At 40.4% G+C, this 19,635-nt stretch overlaps 1 protein-coding gene across 1 annotated transcript in view; it reads right to left on the reverse strand.

Annotated features, from left to right (window-relative positions):
- Positions 1-2,585: 2,585 nt before the first annotated feature.
- LOC124259621 (endo-1,4-beta-xylanase 2-like) overlaps positions 2,586-19,635 on the reverse strand; it is a 29,304-nt gene continuing 12,254 nt past the window's right edge. The window contains exons 4-13 of the mRNA XM_046693793.1: positions 17,993-18,149; positions 16,948-16,990; positions 15,820-15,978; positions 15,472-15,527; positions 14,807-14,944; positions 5,896-6,067; positions 5,474-5,581; positions 5,172-5,387; positions 3,907-4,120; positions 2,586-2,653 (exon numbers count right to left, since the gene is read on the reverse strand). Of these exons, the coding sequence (XP_046549749.1) occupies positions 2,616-2,653; positions 3,907-4,120; positions 5,172-5,387; positions 5,474-5,581; positions 5,896-6,067; positions 14,807-14,944; positions 15,472-15,527; positions 15,820-15,978; positions 16,948-16,990; positions 17,993-18,149 (1,301 nt within the window). The 3' untranslated portion in view covers positions 2,586-2,615. The remainder of the gene's footprint in view (positions 2,654-3,906; positions 4,121-5,171; positions 5,388-5,473; positions 5,582-5,895; positions 6,068-14,806; positions 14,945-15,471; positions 15,528-15,819; positions 15,979-16,947; positions 16,991-17,992; positions 18,150-19,635) is intronic.

Raw genomic sequence — 19,635 nt, forward strand, 5'->3', positions numbered from 1 at the left:
CCCTTTTCATCTTTGAGTCCAGGGGTGATTTTCTTTCCATCCAAAGACAGACATACACTGCTTTCTTGTACAGAGGTATAATTTGCAACCTTAGCCGCAATTTTACCAGAAAACCCAGAAGGAAGTTTTGGGGGCCATTCTCCATCATACTGATCAAATTTTTCAAATTTCCATTATCTGGGACAGCTAAAATAATGTCTGATTTTTCTGTATCAAGAAATCCACGTTTGCACTCTTCTGTCAAAATACTTCCAATTGATTTCCAGCCGCTTAACAATCGGAGAGCCATCCCTCCACATTTTGTTAGTTGAAGCTTCCAGAAACATTTGGACTGCCATGAGAATCTCATTTGAGTCAATGATTCTACACTCAGACCATTTACAGTGTCTGATATTATTTGAAAGGTAAGCCCTTCAAGGTCAAGTCTACCCGACACTATAACTTCCAACATTTTTTCTAAGAAGTCTCCTCTACCTATATCCATTAATTTAGCACATGCAGCTTCACACAAGGTGGAGAGCTAGTCAATGTCACAATGTTTTGATTGTGTTTCATTGCTAGCAATGTTGCCTCTTACAGTGTGTGTGCCTGTCCGCAAACATTCTGTTCCACATTTCTCACATAGGGCATCAGAACTGTAGTTGTGAATGCATGACACTGATTTTGAGGCTGCATCACGCTTTCCACATTTATCACACAATGTCAGTCCACTTACTTCATGGTCTGAACCGGTCTGATTATTTTCGATACAAAGTGAAATGCTGTTAGGGGTGTTATTTTCGTTTTCCTTAATTGGAGACAAAGGAATTCCCCATGAATCACTGCAATGCTTCTTGACAGGGGTGCTGTGATCCACTTCAATCTCTTTTGAGTCAGCACTGGTATTTTCTTTGTCCGAAGGGAGTTCTCTTGGTGCTGAGGCATTGTTACCTACGCCTTTTTTTCTCTTTAACGTTAGTCTGTATTTATGCCTTCCCATCTTCAAAACTGAAATGAAATACAAAAAAATAGTTACTTGTTCCAAAGAAAATCTTATCAAAGGAAACCTATTTTACCCAGAGGTTGATAATCAAATTATCCCTCAGGGCCAGTGTATTGATACCACAATTGATGTGTATTTACACTTGAATAACTAATAGCTAAGCATAAATAAAATCTTGGTTTTTGCTGGTGATTTTTTTATTTTACTTATCTATGATCAGAAAGTCAAAAGCAAACTTTGAACCCTGTTAAACCTTTCGATATTCATCTAAACGGAAATTGCTAAAAATGTTTTGATTGGTCTATTGCCTAATGTTCTGGTGATTGTTCTTATGACAAAGTTTCATTAATGGAAGCCGATAATTGTTGTCGTTGTATTCGAGTCCCTTGAGTAAATACACAAATATGATTTAGAATTTTTAAACATCTTGACATAATAATTAAATTATTAACCGACTGCATCGCGGCTCTTGGCTAGTAAAATATTAAATTGATGTTAACAGTAACTGTTTACAACAAATCTCCATTCTATTGTACATTATCGTATTCAAAGTAAAAGTATTTTAAAGCTTGCATATCATATCGCGTCCATGAGTTGAAGGAATTACCCACATCGTCTCTATTAGCTGTAAGAAACGCAAATCATGTAACAAAAACTTAATCAAGACTTGAGTCAAGTCCAACAAAAAAACGCCTTCGGTCGAACGAGGGACCACATTGTGCGGAATTGCAAGCCTAACACGGAGAAGTATGAACATAGAAGCTTACTACAATAGGGTGTTTATGCGCTACATCCCGATATAAGTTTTTCAAGATTACACTCATAGTGACGAAATCCATTACTTACCAAAACCTGTTCGTCTTCCCGCGCCGCCATGTTTCTAGACTGAAAGCGAGGCTACGAGGCAAAGAATGCCGATGACTGACGATTTGCGTGCCGTTTCGGGATGCTATGACTCCTGTTTCGAAGGCTCAGCGACCGTTCTCGGCCACTCTTGTAGCAGATACATGAGTTTGGTTTCCATTTCAAACTATTAGTTAGCAATTACAGAGGCGTTCGTTTCGGTTTTAGAGGATATTGTTGCAATTTTGGAAGTTTATTTTCCTATTTTGGTGATATGTGGTCTGTTTTGGTGTATATGAGTTCAGTTTTGATGATTTGTTTACCGTTTGCATGGTAGGCCTGCAGTGGTGGTGGAGTAGCCTAATGGTTAATGCGTTCGCTTGTCACGCCGAAGACCCGGGTTCAATTCTCCATATGGGTACAATGTGTGAAGCCCATTTCTGGTGTGACCTGCCGTTGGTATGTTTAATCTTTCCAGTATACGTCACAAGTATAAGGTGTATAACGGATGATTTCTATTTCAAGATAAGTTAATGTTGTATACGGGATATTTTCTTTGTTTCAGTTGAGTCGAAACGGTGTCACTGAGTAAAGCAAGCACAACGTAAACACTCTGGGATGATTTTCCAGTACACACACACGGCAGTGATACTTTAGTAAACTGGCTATTTGTCCAGTGGCAACGATTACGGGTACTTCGACTAATCATTTCAATACTGATAAACCCTGACCTGCGTATAAGAAGAAAGAAATCAACGAGTGTTGGAATATTTATTTATTACCTCGAAACTTATCCAATAATGATGTTGTTAACATGCGGATTATTGCCTGGAAAGAGGAGAAATGTCAAGTATAATAGCATTGGAATATTTGGAAAGCACGTTACATGGCATATAATGTCCACATATATAAGAAAAACATGTCACAGACAACTCTGTTTCTATGCAGCTTGATTTACTTAAGTAGTATACACAATGGGGGTACGGGACTGCAGAGCAAAAATAATGATAAAAGAAGAAGGAAAAGACCAAAAGGTGCACCTCCACTAAACATATGAGTTTATATAGGGACACTCTTTGTTTGCATTGAGTCTTCTTTCTTCGCGATCCCAGTAGTCCATCCAACCCCAAGACAGGTATAAGGAAAGCAAAAATGGAGTCCAGCGCAGAAAAACAACAACAGTATGTCGATGGGGTTTGGACCACTCTCGTGTTGTTTCTCTATCGGCGAAGGTGCACTCGAATTAGAGATACACTATGTACATAGGTATAGAACACAATAAAATGCCTGAAACCAAGTCTACACCGAAATCCGATCGGGTTGTTTGTCCCTTCGGGAAGCAAAGAGGAAGTACCACATATCGCAAGCCCAATACACGCCAATCCGTGGCAGCTCTGAGAGAACTCCCAACATGGCCGAAGTCTTTGAGAGCATGCTGGAGAAGTGCTTCCCGAAGGGACACACACCCGATCGGATCTCGGTGTAGGCTTCGTGCGATAGCTTGGTTTCGGGCATTTTGTTGTTCTATACCTATGTACATAGTGTATCTCTAATTCGAGTGCACCTTCGCCGATAGAGAAACAACAGGGGAGTGGTCCAAACCCCATCGACATACTGTTGTTGTTTTTCTGCGCTGGACTCCATTTTTGCTTTCCTTATACCTGTCTTGGGGTTGGATGGACTACTGGGATCGCAAAGAAAAAAGACCCAATGCAAACAAAGAGTGTCCCTATATATATTCATATGTTTAGTGGAGGTGCACCTTTTGGTCTTTTCCTTCTTATTTTATCATTATTTTTGCTTTGCGTTCCCGTACCGCCATTGTGTATACTACTACTTACAATCATTCAGGCCCTTTGTGTTATTTTAATGTTGTCTGTTACAAATCATATGCGCTTACTACGGTGGAATACACCTTTGCACACCGGTATTTAGTGTTAAATAGGAGTCCGGCAATAAATACTGAATCATTGTTTGAAGGTTTACGTAAATTAGGATGTATTAACTCCCTCAATTCATTCACCTGACAGTTCATATTATCGAAGGTGTACATGATTTAATTTGATGTATGTAGTACCCACCTGATCCCGACAGATTGATGGTCAGATCAACACCGTTGCCACCCAGAGTGAAGTGTTCAGTTTTGATGACATTTCCGTTGTGTTTGACCTGCACTGTGTAACCGCCCTTGAATCCTCTCACTCGGAGGTTCTGGCCCTCACTGACTGGGTGGGACTCGTTGGTCCTCCACTCCCCCTTGATCAGCTGTTTTACCCTCCGTCCTGCAGCGTTTGGCTGTGTGGAAGGGACTAAGACTAGAACATGCAATTGAAAATAGTTTGGCACGAAGAAGGCACGTAAACACAACCTGGAAGGCACGGAGTGCTATCCACTGTTTGATGATGCCCAAAAGGCGACATAATATCCCCGGCAAAGACCAAGCCACACACCAGTCAAACCGGTGCGTGTCCGCCAGTCAAAACGCTATATTTCTTGTGTGACCTTGACCGAGGTACTTCATCGGACAGGCAACGACGATGTCATTCATCGAGGACTGATAGCAGGTGCGAAGATGCACATATGATTAAAGGTATGTGTATGTACAGTTCATTACATGGATGGTTCACATAGAAGTTTGAAGCACGGTGCAAGTGTCCGTGGCACTATTACTCAGTGAGAAAGCATAGTGAATGTTTTCCTCATTCTATAAATCAGATGCGAGTGTGTAATCAATAGCATAATTAGGGGGTGAAATGGCGCGTGTCTTATTCAATTTGTACCATCCGTTGATAATTCTGGACATTAGTTACATCAAGTCTAGCTCCAGGTTTGCGGCATGATCCACATATTTACACTGAATATTTACATGATGTACCCTTCAGTTGAGAAAACGTTCAACCACGTATCCCACCAAATGACAAACCTCGGACCTTTACATATTACATTTTTATGAGTAAAATCAAATTACCCTTACCAGTCTCCCGAGTATTGCGGCATTGATAGAAATACTTTCCTGGTCTATTACTGTTCATACCAGACCCTGGTCCATAAAATGGTCAGAAGGAACTAGCAATACAGAACCTGCACAAATACAGACAAGTAGAAACAGCTGAACGCGAAGGTGCAACGGACGTCCCCAGTGCAAACTTGGCGATTTTTATCCCAGACTCCATTCCACATTCACTATTAAGCATAGGAAGTGTCCCGACGTTTCAGCCATCATATGTACCATGAGGTGAAGTAGAGTGGATGCTTATGGTTAGAAGATCTGATTTGAATATATAAAGTCCGAAAGGTTGAAAGTGAAAGGTGAAAAACATTCACTTGTCCAAGTTGAAGTACTCACTGTTACATTTGGACCGTTAGCAAGAGCAGCATTTGGTAGCCAATGTCTGCCATCCCAGTATCCCCAGAACATGATTCCCTCTATGGCAGGATGACTGAAGTACAGTCGCATCACCTGCTCATACTTATCAGCCTTTGTGTTTTCATTGCCATCATTAATATCCAGCTCTGTGATCCACATCTTCAGACCTGCACGAGCCACCTCGTCCAACCGATGCTGTAAACATTTGAAAGTTATATTACAGGGAGACATGAGCTAGCATAAAAAGACTATGGTGTGCCTTACAACCTTAGCACAAGCACCTTGATTGCGTCGATGTCAAGTCCTCCTCCACTAAGGTGAGACTGAATGCCTATTCTCTGTACAGGAACACCCTTACTGCGTAGATACTGAGCTTGGTCTTCATATCCCTGTCAAGAGAGAGAAAGGTGTCAACTTTGTACATATGATGGATACTGTAAATATTGTAGTCATAATGCTGCTGAAGATGAATATCATGTTATTTTGGTATGTGATTTGGTGAGTTGAGACAGAGCTACATTCCACCTATGTTTACTAATTGTACACACAGACCAGTACTTTGATCACGACCTCAGTTCATTCCATTACAATCAACTAAAGCCATTAGGTGCTCTCGGATCATTACTGATTCATTTCCACGCAAATCCCTTTGCATTTGTAACATGTAGACAACTTGCACATACGATGCAGCTGCGCAACCTACCGTGGTGGCCCCATGTCCGCTCACGATGTCATAGTCGTTGAGGAAGAGTAGAGTGCTTGGGTCAGCGTTGTGAGCCTCCCTGAACATCCACATGGTGATGTCAGGGTCGTGTAGACGTTGGGCATAGAAGTCGCCATGAGTGTTTTCGTTATTTACGTCCCAGTGAGGCAACCTGGAAGATAATGTTGATGAAATGCGTGTGTTAGTATGTGTTCGCGTGCGCCTGTGAGAATATGTGTATGAGTAGTATACACAATGGGGGAACTGGACCACTGACCCTCATCAAGCCCTTTCGTCTCAATTGCGCTCCTAGCCTCCACAAACAAGTAACTCAAGTTTAGTGGAACACCAAATGATGTCCAGCAACATCTGACCTTTTTTTGTGGAGTCGAGGAACGTAAGTGGGGTGAAAGGGTTTGATGAGTGTGAGTGGCTCCAGTTCCCCCATTGTTTATACTACCTAGGGGGTAATACCGTATTCCCTGGGTACTATGAGTAATTCTTCTCACACAAATCCCCTGCCTGGCCCGTCCTTCAGGTAATACAAATATTGTTCGTCTTCCTTCATATTCATTTGATCAGTACTGTATGTTTTGATAGACCAAACTGTGTCACTGGGGCGGTGCAGACCTTTCTCGAGTTCACCCGGCTGGTATAAATACATCACTGACCTGCCCGACCTGCCAGTTTCCCGTCTTTACCCGTGTGTGGTGCAGATGAGTCTGATGTAACAGATTTAATTTTAATGGCATCGGATGTTTTCTAAACGATTAATCTAGTCACCTCATTATATAACGCTGACACAACTCAGGGTAAACGTGTCACCCATTCTGTTGATCGTTTATCTGGCATTACCATCTCTTGCCCATACTGGTACCCAAACAAGCAAATGTTCAATTAAATCTTTCGACAAGAGCTTGGCTTCGATCAGCCCCCACTATTCTGTGCCTGACCTTGTGCTTTGTTAGTAGCTGTGACACCGATCCCATGAAGTTGCATCCCATAATGACCTCAAATTCTTTAAGCAACTTCAAAGGACTACGTTTGTAAATATGCGACAGCGCATTAGCCACCTTGGTAGAATCTTTTGTGGTTAATGGCTCAGCCTCTTTACAACGACTAGCAACATTTCAACGTTTTCCACAGAAGAAAAAAGTGGTCAGTCTGATGTACCTAATTAGTTTAAATATCAAACTTCCTCCATCTTTTTGCATCCATGGGCGGCAATGATGTTTTGTTCAACCTTAAACCATATATCCTATGCTTGTCAGTTTTCAAAGCATTCATTTTGGATTGTTTTTGTTTTATTTGTTTTTTCACGAAACATTTCTTCACACCTTTAGTCTTTTTTATCTCATCATGGTTGGCTTTCTGTATGGAATATATTTTAGGTCTTAATCCGATGTATTCCGTAATAGGTATATCAGTATCTTTCCAAGCACTGTTTTTTTCACTACACTGTGTAGGGCGTGGTCTTTGGGGTATCGTACATGTCTATTTGTTCCGCCATGTCCACATACACGTACTTGGTTTGAATTTCCACCAACAAGGAATCGGTGTGTCAGTGTAGAAAACCTCGCATCTGTTGCATATTGCTTCTTGAGTTCATTGCAGTAAGTTATACATCAAGTGTTTGGATAAGTCGAGAATATTCATGCTGACATATACTGGTCTGTTGAATTTTATGCCACACTTATTCATGTGTCATGCTACTTTATCAAATATCATACTTCTCTTAAAGGCCGGGCTGGCTATCATTTTCCTTAGTCTTTCTTCCTGGTTTGACCTAGCTAACTTAACATTCATTAGACATTCTCAATAAAAGTGGACAATTGCAGTCGAAGAGTTTGCAAGATGTGATTCTTGAAACCAAAAGCACTTTTTGATCTTTATATGTATACATTAATACTAACAAGTAAATTGTCTGAAACACGAAAGGCAAGAAAACTAACAAATCATTTGAACAAATGCTTAGCATGAATTGACAGACATGGGTAGAGGGTACGTTTTTTCGGGTGTCGGTGAGCGAGTACCCGTGAATAAAAGCTGCCTCTAAGATGACCACCGCTACCACGAATAGTTAAGTTTTGAAAGCAATCTGGAACTGTTTATGAAGAAACAACATCAAATTTGCGTGTGCAAACATACAAAATTGTAATGTAAGCAATAAACAGTTGTTGACAGCACACGTCTCATTTACATTATGCCAGATTGTATTTCCCATAACTAAATACTAGAAACTGTTACAATACCAAAACATATATTATTGGAAGCATGAGATGACATATGTTAGATAACAAGCATGTTATGTCCACAAATGATACAGGTTAGTTGAACACAGACCATTTATGTTCGTTTTAGAGACCGACTCTCTAAGAACATAATCATACATGATGGTGATGGTATTGTTATGTTGCCGCGAAGCGTTATAGGACCATTGGTTACTTTGAAACAGCATTTCGTTCTATAGTTTAATACAACATCAACGCTGAAACACAACCGCAGAATCCCGATGATCACTTTTGATAAACAAAATGTAATTCACGTTTTGTATTTTACGTTAAATTGACAGTTAGAATGGTCCCTGACGTCACATGGGAAACCAAAAATATAGTGTTGATGACAGTTTGAATTTCTGCATGGGAGCAGAGGAATGCTCTCTCTATGGATTTCATTGTCGCTCATGCCACTTTTTCACACTAATGTAAATTACTGAAAGTGTTTCATGAATTTCATCGGAATATTTCTATCAGAATCATTACTTAAAATGATAAAACACGTTGATGAAATTGAAGTGTACGTTTTGTGAACTGTACAGATTGTTCTTTAACTTACTCAAAACATGTATGAATTCAAAAGTAAACAAATGTTTTATCCCAATGTCTCATTGTATTATTTTGAATGGGTATTATGTGGCATGTTTGGAGAGTGTGTTTTTTGTAATTTGCATTATCACCGAGTAAGTGATAATTATTACAGGTCACAATGTTTAAAGTTTTGAGTGTTGGTTGCAGCTCACATCTTGCATCATGTATGTTTAATGGCAATAGTATATTTTAGCGGTATGCCTTTTTGATAGTGCTCCAGAGTTGCCTCCCTTGGCTTTGTTTTGCCCCGGTCATATGTTCAAGAAAATAGCCTAATGATCTAAGTGGATAGTGATGCTGCCCAACTTTACTAGAATGCTCGAGAACTGTGTAAGAGCTATATAAAGGCTGGTTGTTGTGTTGTGCGATGGGACTACGTAACACACAGACTTTGTTACATGACTGGATTTGTGTACATCTGTCTGCCATCGTCATCGTCTGACCTACATTTCAAGGCTGACTGTGCTCGTCTATATTCAACATATGTCATTGTAAACAACCTTCATTCAGTATATCTGCTCTCACTGTAAATGTCAAGACTCTGGTGAGTTAATATTTGATATTTGTGACCCATTACTTTAGATTTGTGACTCAATCGCATTGCTCATTGTTTGTTCAATATATTATTGAATATTTTAGATTTGCCTGTGTTCTATTTTGTTGGTTCAAAGGGGACTCTTAAACCTTATTTTCTCCTGAAACAAAATTGGGGGCTCGTCCGGGATAGAATTCATTGGACATTTGAGACCTATTGTGAAAAATATTTTAAATTTCTGCAATTTTGCAACAAGGTAATTGTGAAACCAGCAAAATGGTGTTTGGAATTGAGAAGTTTCTTAAGTCCACTGACCCTGAGACAGTCAGTGAACTGCGCAAATCAGATTTATTGCAAATTTCGTCACATTTCAAACTTGAGGCCAAACCTGCTATGAGGAAATTTCAGCTTTTGAAAATTGTGTTGAAGAAAATTCAGAAAACTTGGAGAAGAAAAAACTTGATATTCAGTTACAAATTCAAAAAGAAGAAAATAGCTAAAAAGGATGGAAATAGAAAGAGAAAGAGAAAGAAAGGAAATGGAATTGAGAATATTGGAAATTGATCAAAGAAATCTGGAAATTGACAGAGAAATTGAACTAAAAATGCTTGAAAACTCCTCCCTCAAATTCTTCCTTTTTTGACATTGCAAGGCATGCCAGACTGGTACCCCCTTTCATTGCGAAAGAAGTAGACAAATACTTTCTACATTTTGAAAAAGTTGCTGAAATCCTCAAGAGACCTAGGGAGTCATGGACTATGCTACTGCAAACTGTTAAGGGTAAAGCTCAGGATGCTTATTCAGCCTTGTGGATACAGCAAATGTCAGACTATGATCTTATCAAAAGGACACTTTTAAAAGCTTATGAGTTAGTGCCTGAAGCTTATCGTCAGATATTCAGAAATGCTCATAAAAGTGGACAATGAGACTTTTGTAGAGTTTGCTCGAGAAAAGGAAATTTTGTTTGACAGATGGTGCAGGTCTGAGGAAGTCACAGATTTTGATGGTTTGAGACAGTAAGTTTTGATGGAGGATTTCAAGCAGAGTGTTCATTCCATCTCAAGACTTATTTGGATGAACATAAGGTTGGTGACTTACATGGGGCAGCGATGTTGGCAGATGATTATTGTTTGACTCACAAGAGTTCTTTTAGTTCTGGGTAATACCAAGTTTTGTGGCCAAAAGGGCTTGTCCCCGGGTAAGACTTCAGGACATGCAGGTTACAATGGTGTTAGAACAGGATCAAATTCTTCTGACAAGCAGTCACGTTCTTTTCAGTCTAAGACTTCCAGTGGTTCTGATCCTGTTTGTGCATATTGTACGAATGCAGGTCATTTGATTTCTGCATGTTACAAACTCCAGTTTAAAAATCAGGCTGCAGGTTCCCCAATTGGGTTTGTGTCTATCGCACCTAAGCCTTTCTTTCCAGGTGGTTCTGAGGAGAGTTTTTTTTTTGTGTGAGAGTAAGTCCCCAGATTATGTAGCTCGGAAGGAGTATTTGCCCTTTCTTTCTAAGGGTTCTGTGTCGCTTATTGGAGATGATCCTACCCCACGGCCCTTAATTATCATGATACTGGAGCTCTTCAATCTCTGATTTTGAAGGGTATTTTGCCTTTTTTCTGATGAGTCTTCAGCGAACTCGGATCTTTGCTTCAGGGTATAGGTGGCTATTCTTCTGCTCCTCTCCATTTTGTGAATGTGACTTCAGATCTGATTTCTGGTAAGGTGACAGTTGGTGCTCTTGACTCTCTACCAGTTACAGGTGTCGATTTGTTGATCGGCAATGATCTTAGGGGGGCCAAACTTGGTGCTGATCCAATTGTCACTATTTCTCCGGAGAGTTCAGTTAGTACAGAAAAGTTGGAGGATGAATTTCCGGGTATTTTTCCTTTTTGTGCAGTGACTCGTTCAATGTCAAAAGGCATTTCCTCCAAGACTTCTTTGCCGAATGATTCCATTTACGACTTGTCAGGTACTGTCATGGATCATTCTTTAAATGAGGTAAAGGCTGATGACTTATCTTCAAAGAGTAATAACTTTTCAGGTCTTCTTGATAAGTCTGATATTTTGTCAGGTGGTGATCACTTTCGTTCCAGAGAGCATCTTATTAGTGTGCAGGGCGAGGATGTTGAGTTAAATTATCACAGAAAGTCAAATGAGAGAAATTTCATTTGTGGTGAGAAAGTGTTAGCCTTACTTCCGATTCCTGGTCAACCACAGCCTTTTTTTAACACGTAGCAGGCGTAAACAGTGTGAAGTACGCTTCACTGAGTACACATTTTTTTTTTGTTCAGATGAATTAATTGTTTCCTTATTCAATGTTTGAATCAAAACAAGAACAAAAGAGTTCATTTTCTCTTGGTTTATGTTGATACAACTTGTTACCCATGAACATAAATGCATCAAGTTTGGTACGAGTTTTTCCATGTTGGCTAATTTATTATTTCCTAACAAGTTTCTCTGATATTCAGACATCCAATCTTTATCAAGCTTTAATCGTTTGGGAGCAACTGGATAACTGTTGTGCGACTCATGTAATTCTTTAGAGTATTCCATAGTATGTAGCCTTTGTTCGAATCTGGTGAGATACTATTCACGTCAATATCAGGGGAGGTCCATTCAAATTCCCCAGTGGGTAAAGTCTGGCTCATTGCCCATTAATACAAATTGTTTGCACCAAGACAAGAGTTTGCTTATAGATGACAACTTCTTTATTGTGAAGCGCTAGGCAGATATGTTCCCTGGTTCTCAACACCCAATCCCAGAGGATGTGTATATCAAATTCTCTGCAATTGTGGTGACACATACATCGGCGAAACCCTCAGGCCCCTTAACACCAGACTCAAAGAACATCAAGCATCTGTCAACAAACTCAACCTCAAATCTGCTGTTTCTGAACACATCAACAAGAACCAGGACCTCGCCATCGTATGGGAAGCCACCAAAGCCATATCTGTCAACAACAACAACTGGCGGCAAAGAAAATTGCAAGAGGCCATAGACATCAGAGGAAGCCAACCAGCAAGCAATCGTGACCAGGGAACATATCTGCCTAGCCCTTGGGACTTATTAATTTAATTTACCATCACTGCTGGTCTCTTTGTCCTTGTATTTATTACTATGAGGCCTGGCTTCCACTTGTGTTCTTACCACCCTGTTATATGCCACTATTGTTACCTCATCAACTATGCCTGGATTAACAATCCCTGGCTTCCTTTTGTCCTTCCACCCAGTTAGTGCTAATTATATCCCGCTGGCTTCTATTTGTTTTTCTTATCAATCATGCCTGGGTTAACAATCCCTGGCATCACTTGTCCATCCACCAATTAACTACTGGTTTCCTTTGTTATACTGTTGTTGTTTCAACATGTACAGCTGTTTGTTCCTAATAGTTTAATTCACCCGATGAAGGAGTAAGAACATACTTCGAAACGTCATGACAAGTAGTAGTCCACAAGCGCCAGGAGAACCATGGAGTATCAGTTTTTGCAGACACACCAGTAGTCGCTTCCACTCATTGGAGGTGCACGGAGTTTGATGTGTTTTCCATCCAGGGCCCCTATGGCATGAGGCACTTGTCATCTAAGTTCGCTATTTCCTTCCACTCTTCTGGTGTAGTAGTAGTCTTGAATACCTCGTCTCTGTAGGCATTTATGATAGCCCGGAAAACTTGGGGTACCAGGCAGTGCATTAATGATGCTCACCCTGTAGCTGTAGGCCATGCTTGGATACTACACAAATGTCAATGACAGTTTCAACCTTGCTTCCAAAGAGGGTCTGTAAGTGTTGCCTTTCCTTTAATGCTGGGCCCTAATTTCTGGAAAATTTCTTCAAACAGCTCAACGGGCATCCTCAATACAGTTTTTGAACTGATTTGGATTGTCCTGCTTCAACCTCTGGACAAGGTGGTAGTGATGACAGTGTTCCTGTCTCGCCATAGGAGTCAGCCAGTTTCAGACCCACATCTGTCGGCATTGCCTTCTTCTTCTTTCATGTTTTCTGATCATTGCCAAGGTGTAGTTAATAACTTCATTCAATTGTGCTTCGGTTTTAGCATGCAGGACAAGGGCCAAGACGATATCACCAGAGTCAATATCAATCTTTTCCAGAGTGTTTCGAGTGCTTGTCAGTCAACGAATGGCGAGATCGCAGACGGTACCCGTCCTATTATACAATTTATTGAGCGCACTCACTAAGACTCTCAATTGGAATCGTCGCATAGTTCTCATTGCGGTCTTCTAAAAGGTCCTAATGGTCGTACTGGAGTCGAAATAAACTCGCATGGTATCACAACACTCGCAACTGATTGCAAACACAATCTTACTACCCATACCCAAGATGCAAGTCAATACATAAGACCGATCGCTCCAGTCTCAGCCATGTCGCCATAAAAATGAAAATTCTGATTTGATATAAACACAAAGGGGCAATTAGTCGCCAAAATGTTTGCAGTCAGTGCAATCACTGGTCGCAACACAGGTAGCGTCTTGGCATAAACCTATCCTTAGACTTCTTATGAGCTCTCCAGTCATCCTTCGTCATATGTATGGGTGTAATTTTCGTTAAAGTTTCCCTGATTATTTCTTCTTCATGTTATAGACACGCAAGAAATCATACAGTAGTATACACAATGGGACAACTGGAGCCATCAAGTCATGAAATCCTTTCATACCAATTCTGATTCTCAACCCCAGCAAAAAAAACAGGTTAAATTCAGCGGGACATCATTTGGTGTTTCACTAAATTTGGGTCGTTCTTTTGTGTGGGGGTTAGGAGTGGAATTCGGACGAAAGGGTTTGATGAGGGTCAGTAGTCTAGTTCCCCCATTCTGTATACTACTGTATGTGTGCGTACGTGTGTGTACGTATGCGTGTGCTGAGACATGCGTTCATGCGTTCATGTATGTGCGTTGGATGTGGGCACGAGGGATATTAGGCAATTCCTTGCGATTGCTGGGGACGAGGGTAACCCATTCGCCTATGCTGCTAAGTTAATCTTTTTGTTGAATTTATCATTTTACACATTGGCAGAGTTTGGGTTTGCCCGTGTTATCAATAAGCTTAAATGCTAATGTCCAACCTATTTCAAAGTGTTTCCATGTTTTCTTCGAAAGCCTCAATATTTTCTATTCCCACTAATTTGGTATTGTTGAGCTACAATTGACTTCACATGCTTTATACCGAAATCTGTCCAACATGCTATGGCAGGAACACAATCCCTGATAGCAGCGAAGGAACAATCATTAATTTGGGCTGATAAACCCTAAAACATGTTTCTACTTAGGTCAAATGATACACAGAACATATATCTCATTTTCAACATATGCAAATATACATAGAGGATTTATGTCGCTAAATACTGGGTGCCAAAAGTAAGGTTGACTTACTATGGTTGAAGTGAGCCTTGCCAGTGTATCATTACAGCCCATGAAGCTCCGACTATCACTGTATGTCGCCCTCCGCGACTATTACTGCATATCGTCCTGATAGTCATCCCATGTCGAACTCACCTTCCCTTGAAGTAGCCAACACTTTCACCAATCCTGTACTGCATCTCTTTCTTCAGAGCTGATGCAGATATCTGGGACTGCCACTTAGGTGCCCATTTGGGTACAGCCCAAAATATGTTATGTCCTCTCACTTTGATCCTGAAAAACCCCAATAACATGCGTTGAGATTTACAGTTTGGGATATTTACAGCGAGCTGTTAATATATTTTAGATCCGCTTCTAAATTTATCCGCAATCCTTTTATGTTTGGAGAATGGCTCAGCAATTTTCTGTGAAGAGTTGCGTGCATTCAGTTGCATCCCTTCAAGACGGACACCATTCGTGAGTTCGAATTCATATTATATTTCTTCACTTGACAGTACACAATCAGTCTCAACTATGTACCGGTTCCCATAGATGCGGGTTAGAATTGATCTTCAGCAAACCCAAAAGGCCATGTTTGTCGTAAGAGACATCTACCTGGATCGGATAGTCAGACTCGCTGACTTGGTCGACACATGTCATTGTATCCCAGTAGTGAAGAGCAATGCTCATGATCTTACAACAAGGGAACTGACTGGTTTCCAGACGATTAAAAGGAGTTTTGAGTGTTTTCTATATATTATATGCTTTGCTGACCAGGATCTACACATTGTCATTACGCGAGTGACACTCAGCATAAATACCCTTTTGATCGCAATGTGTTGACAGCTTTGTTCGGCAGAGCAACATTGTTTTGACCCTGCAAATAAAATCATATTTCAAATAATCCCGCCAACTTAAAACAGAACAAATCTGACAGAGAATGATGATGGTACTGCCAAAATATACTGAGGGGAAAAAAAAGGGACCACATGAAAACACAGGTGTTCCTTTATTTTGTTTCGAGGTTTCTTCACAAACTTTGTATCGCATAGCTTGTGAATAAACCTGGAAAAAAATAAGGGAACACTTAATCCTTTCATGTGATCCCATTTTTTTTCCCTCAGTATATATTACACTCAGATAGAATGATGTTTACAATATGTTCTTACCTGCTGGGGCTCCATTGAGTACCACTTTAGAGCATTCTCCAGAACAGCCCACTCAAAATTGTCATAGAAGTAGTCCTGATATTTCTTGTGTTGTGAGTCTGTGATGTCATTGGCATCCACGGCAGAACCCCAACCGAACTCGCTGCTTGTTTGGTGGACCTGGAAACACAGTTGATCTGTCCCATTATGCATTTCCTTTCTCTGACGTAATCAATACAGTATTGCATAAAGTTTAAAACTAAGTAACGTCTTCTCGAGGCATTTAGAAGTTGGAGCGATTCATCAATTGCGTTATAACTGTGCTATAACCAACAATGACAAGTCGCTCTCAATGCAATGAAGAAGTTGTTCATGCATATAGTGTTATCCTTCTTTAAAACTAAATAGGAAACAGTGAAATTCAAATAACAATCTATCACTTTATGCAATGTTATTTGAAATGTTTGAAATGGGTTAAGCCTACCAGCATCAGAATAAAGAGGAAAGTGGTCGAAATATGTTTCCTAAACTTTACTTGTGATTCTGTAAAGTAGATAAGATAATCGAAGCACTAGATTATTCTGTATCTGGGTAATGAGTTATCTCAGCTTGTTAGCAACATACGTAACTGATAAAAAACGCACTGATGAATTAAGTGACACTTTATTATGTATTTCATATCTGAAAAAAGACATACATACCAAATATCAACACCACAGCTGTCTGTTACTTTGAATGCGTTTATTTATTTCACGTTAGCTTTATTTCACTGCGTTCCAGGAGCAGACAGGCAGTGGAAGATTTCGCGAAGAAAGACACTAGTCTAAACATGACATGGCACTCATTGGTCTTGTAACCAATGGAAAGAAACAACCTACTCATTTGAAGTTCGTTTGGGAGGCGGGATTGCTGTTGGCATCACCAAAGCAGGTTGTTGCATTTTATAAACTAAAATTAGACATATCGCCATGTTATGTAGATTCACAATTAGGACGTTACACAGACACAACAACTTGATTTGGACTACAGCCCCTGTCTCGTTCGTTCTGTTGGCCCTGTGCCTGCTGCGTGACATTCTGGGTGGTGTATCACTATTTTTGGTCACATGATTAAAAATGTATGTGTCAACAAACATTCAGTGCCACTCACCTCTACAGTAAGACCAGATGGATGTACATGGTTGTCCGTTACCCTGACAACAGAGGATATTTACACACTACAACAAACAACGTATCCTTCGTTATACTGCATCCTGCTATCCCGTGATATCCGGGTTGGAAGTGATCTTTAACAATCCATGCCTGCGGCAGGAGGAGGCTAATGGACTGGATGGTCAGGCAGGCTGACTTGGTTGATGAATGTCACCGTGTCCACATTGAGTAGATCGATGCTCATGATGTCAATCATTGGATTGTCACGTGTAGACTCGATAAATTACAGAATGCGTCATATGGGTTCGACCTTAACCAACAAATACAATAAGGTTCGTCTTACAACAATTCACTGGGTGCAGGAATTATTCCCAAAACATTTCAGTACACTTCAAGAAGAATTTAGAACCATCGGCATTGACTTAATGAGTTCTGAACTAAATGGGACTCGACATGCATCTCTCCACTTCCAAATCATGCAGGATTATAGGGTGTCTAAGGCGCCGCGCTCGTAAACGAAAGGTGCCTGGATCGATTTCCACTTGTGACCGGGTGTAAAAACCTTTGAGCTAACATTACTTGAAGGCTCTTTCAGTGTTGTCACAACACCTAGTGTGCAGTACACAACTCTGTGCACTTAAAAAGCCCACTCATCCGATGGTAGGTGACCAGATAGTGGACACACGAACACGTGCAGACACCTAGTTGAGGGTATTGTAACGAGTAACGTGCAGTATCACTGGACAAATTGCTGTGACGATGTCCCAGTTCACACAGCTGCAAATGGGTACCTTGTGAGGATGAGGCTGTGTGATAACTCTCTGCGCTTAACAGGCTGCATGAGTTGAATACTCCCCAGGGAGTTGAGTTGGTTAAAACAATGCCAGAAAAAAGACATCCGTTCATCAAGGAACACTTAAGCGCCTTGAGCATGTGCTAGTTGCTTGGATATGTGTGCTATATAAATATCCTATAATAATTATTTTGTTGTGCCTGACTGCCTGGAGAAGAATTCCCAGGGACTACTGAACATGTCAAGATACCTGATATTGATGTTGGCTTTGCGTAGCTGGTCAATTCTGCCGTTTGTTTCAGACTTTAGGTTGGAAATGTGAGGAACTTCCTGTATAGTGGCAGAGTCCAAGAGATAATTCACTTCTGGCTCGTGGATCTGGAAATACACTCTCGCCTCTTTGAAACCTGTAAAATGTTGAAAATATATTTTGTCATTTTAATGTAATGTAAGAATATTAAATCTTCTTAAATCTGATATCATCCTTTCTCTCTAATGTTGTATCTGGGTATATATGTCGCCTTTCGTCGGGCAAGGTCATAGCTTGATATGGCTCAAAACACGGGAGGTGTGTGATTTAATATTCTGCACCAGGAGCAGCAGCACAGCATACTAAAGAAAATCGCCCGTGGCCGTGAAGTAACATGGCGAACACCCGGTGTCCCGAACTCTGCCTGTGATAATCCAGTGTATCAGCTACATCCAGTAATGTTGATGTCTCAGTATCAGTTGAACGACAAAAATATATGCTACTCAAACCTGATGCCATAGCAGAAATCACTAAATATGACATTATTATGCTTGAATTGGTAAGAAACAAAATTAGGTCACTTTGATGATGTAATATCTGTAGTGTCGTGACCTTCTATCTTATAAGGTCAAAGGCTAAGGTTAAAGGTCCTACACTAAAAACAGTAACGTCATATGGAAGTATCCATGACGTAGAACACACTATGAAACAGACGACCATTACAGACGGTCGCACCATGTCATGTACAAGTCCTTGTATTTGATACCCTGAAGATAAAGAGTGTTTTCGTTCTACAATGCTTTGTTCTTTTTTTTCTTTCTTTGTTTCATGTTCTTATTCCCAGAATTATGTTTACAGACTTTACCTCAGTAGTACAGTACAGTACAGGTAGCTTCTTAGTTCAATGCTTTGTTCTTGGAACATTTCAATACTGGGACTTACACAATACTATCAACTGTGTGTTTCAAGATGTCTACAAGTCTACCAACTTTCCCTGTGCACACTGACTGAAACGCTGGACCCTGCTGGACAAAATACATGGCCAGGTTTGAACGATTATTGCTTGTATTAGACAGTACTGATAACACTCGCAAGCGTGCATTATTACTACATTATGCAGGGCCAGACGTTGATGATATTTTCGACACTCTTCTAGACACGGGAGCAGACGATGTGTATGATCTAGCCAAAGAAAAGCTCACTGAATATTTCACGCCAATTATAAACACAGCTTTTGAGCTCCATACATTTCGCATGGTCAAGCAATTTGAATCAGAAAGTATCGACATGTATTGCACAAGACTCGGAAAACTTGCCAAAACATGTGAATATACCGATGTTGATGCCGCTCAAACTGTCATAGGATGTACTTCACAGAGACTGCGTAGAAAAGCATTGCGAGAAAATCTAAACCTTCGAGACCTGCTGAATGTAGGAAAATCATTGGAACTAAGTGAATCCCAAGCACCAAATGCTGAAAAATCGTAATCAAAATTTCGTCTCAAGTGGTAGATGTAGAAAAAGATTCAGTGGTTCAAGACATCGTAGCAGACACAACTCTCATCATAGAAGCAAATCAAGACATGGTAATGCTAGGAACACATGTGAATGTAAACAATCATACCCACAGAACAACTCAAATA

Source organism: Haliotis rubra, unplaced genomic scaffold, assembly GCF_003918875.1.
Source record: "Haliotis rubra isolate DU_JTF1 unplaced genomic scaffold, ASM391887v1 Scf1180, whole genome shotgun sequence".
NCBI classification, from domain to species: domain Eukaryota; kingdom Metazoa; phylum Mollusca; class Gastropoda; order Lepetellida; family Haliotidae; genus Haliotis; species Haliotis rubra.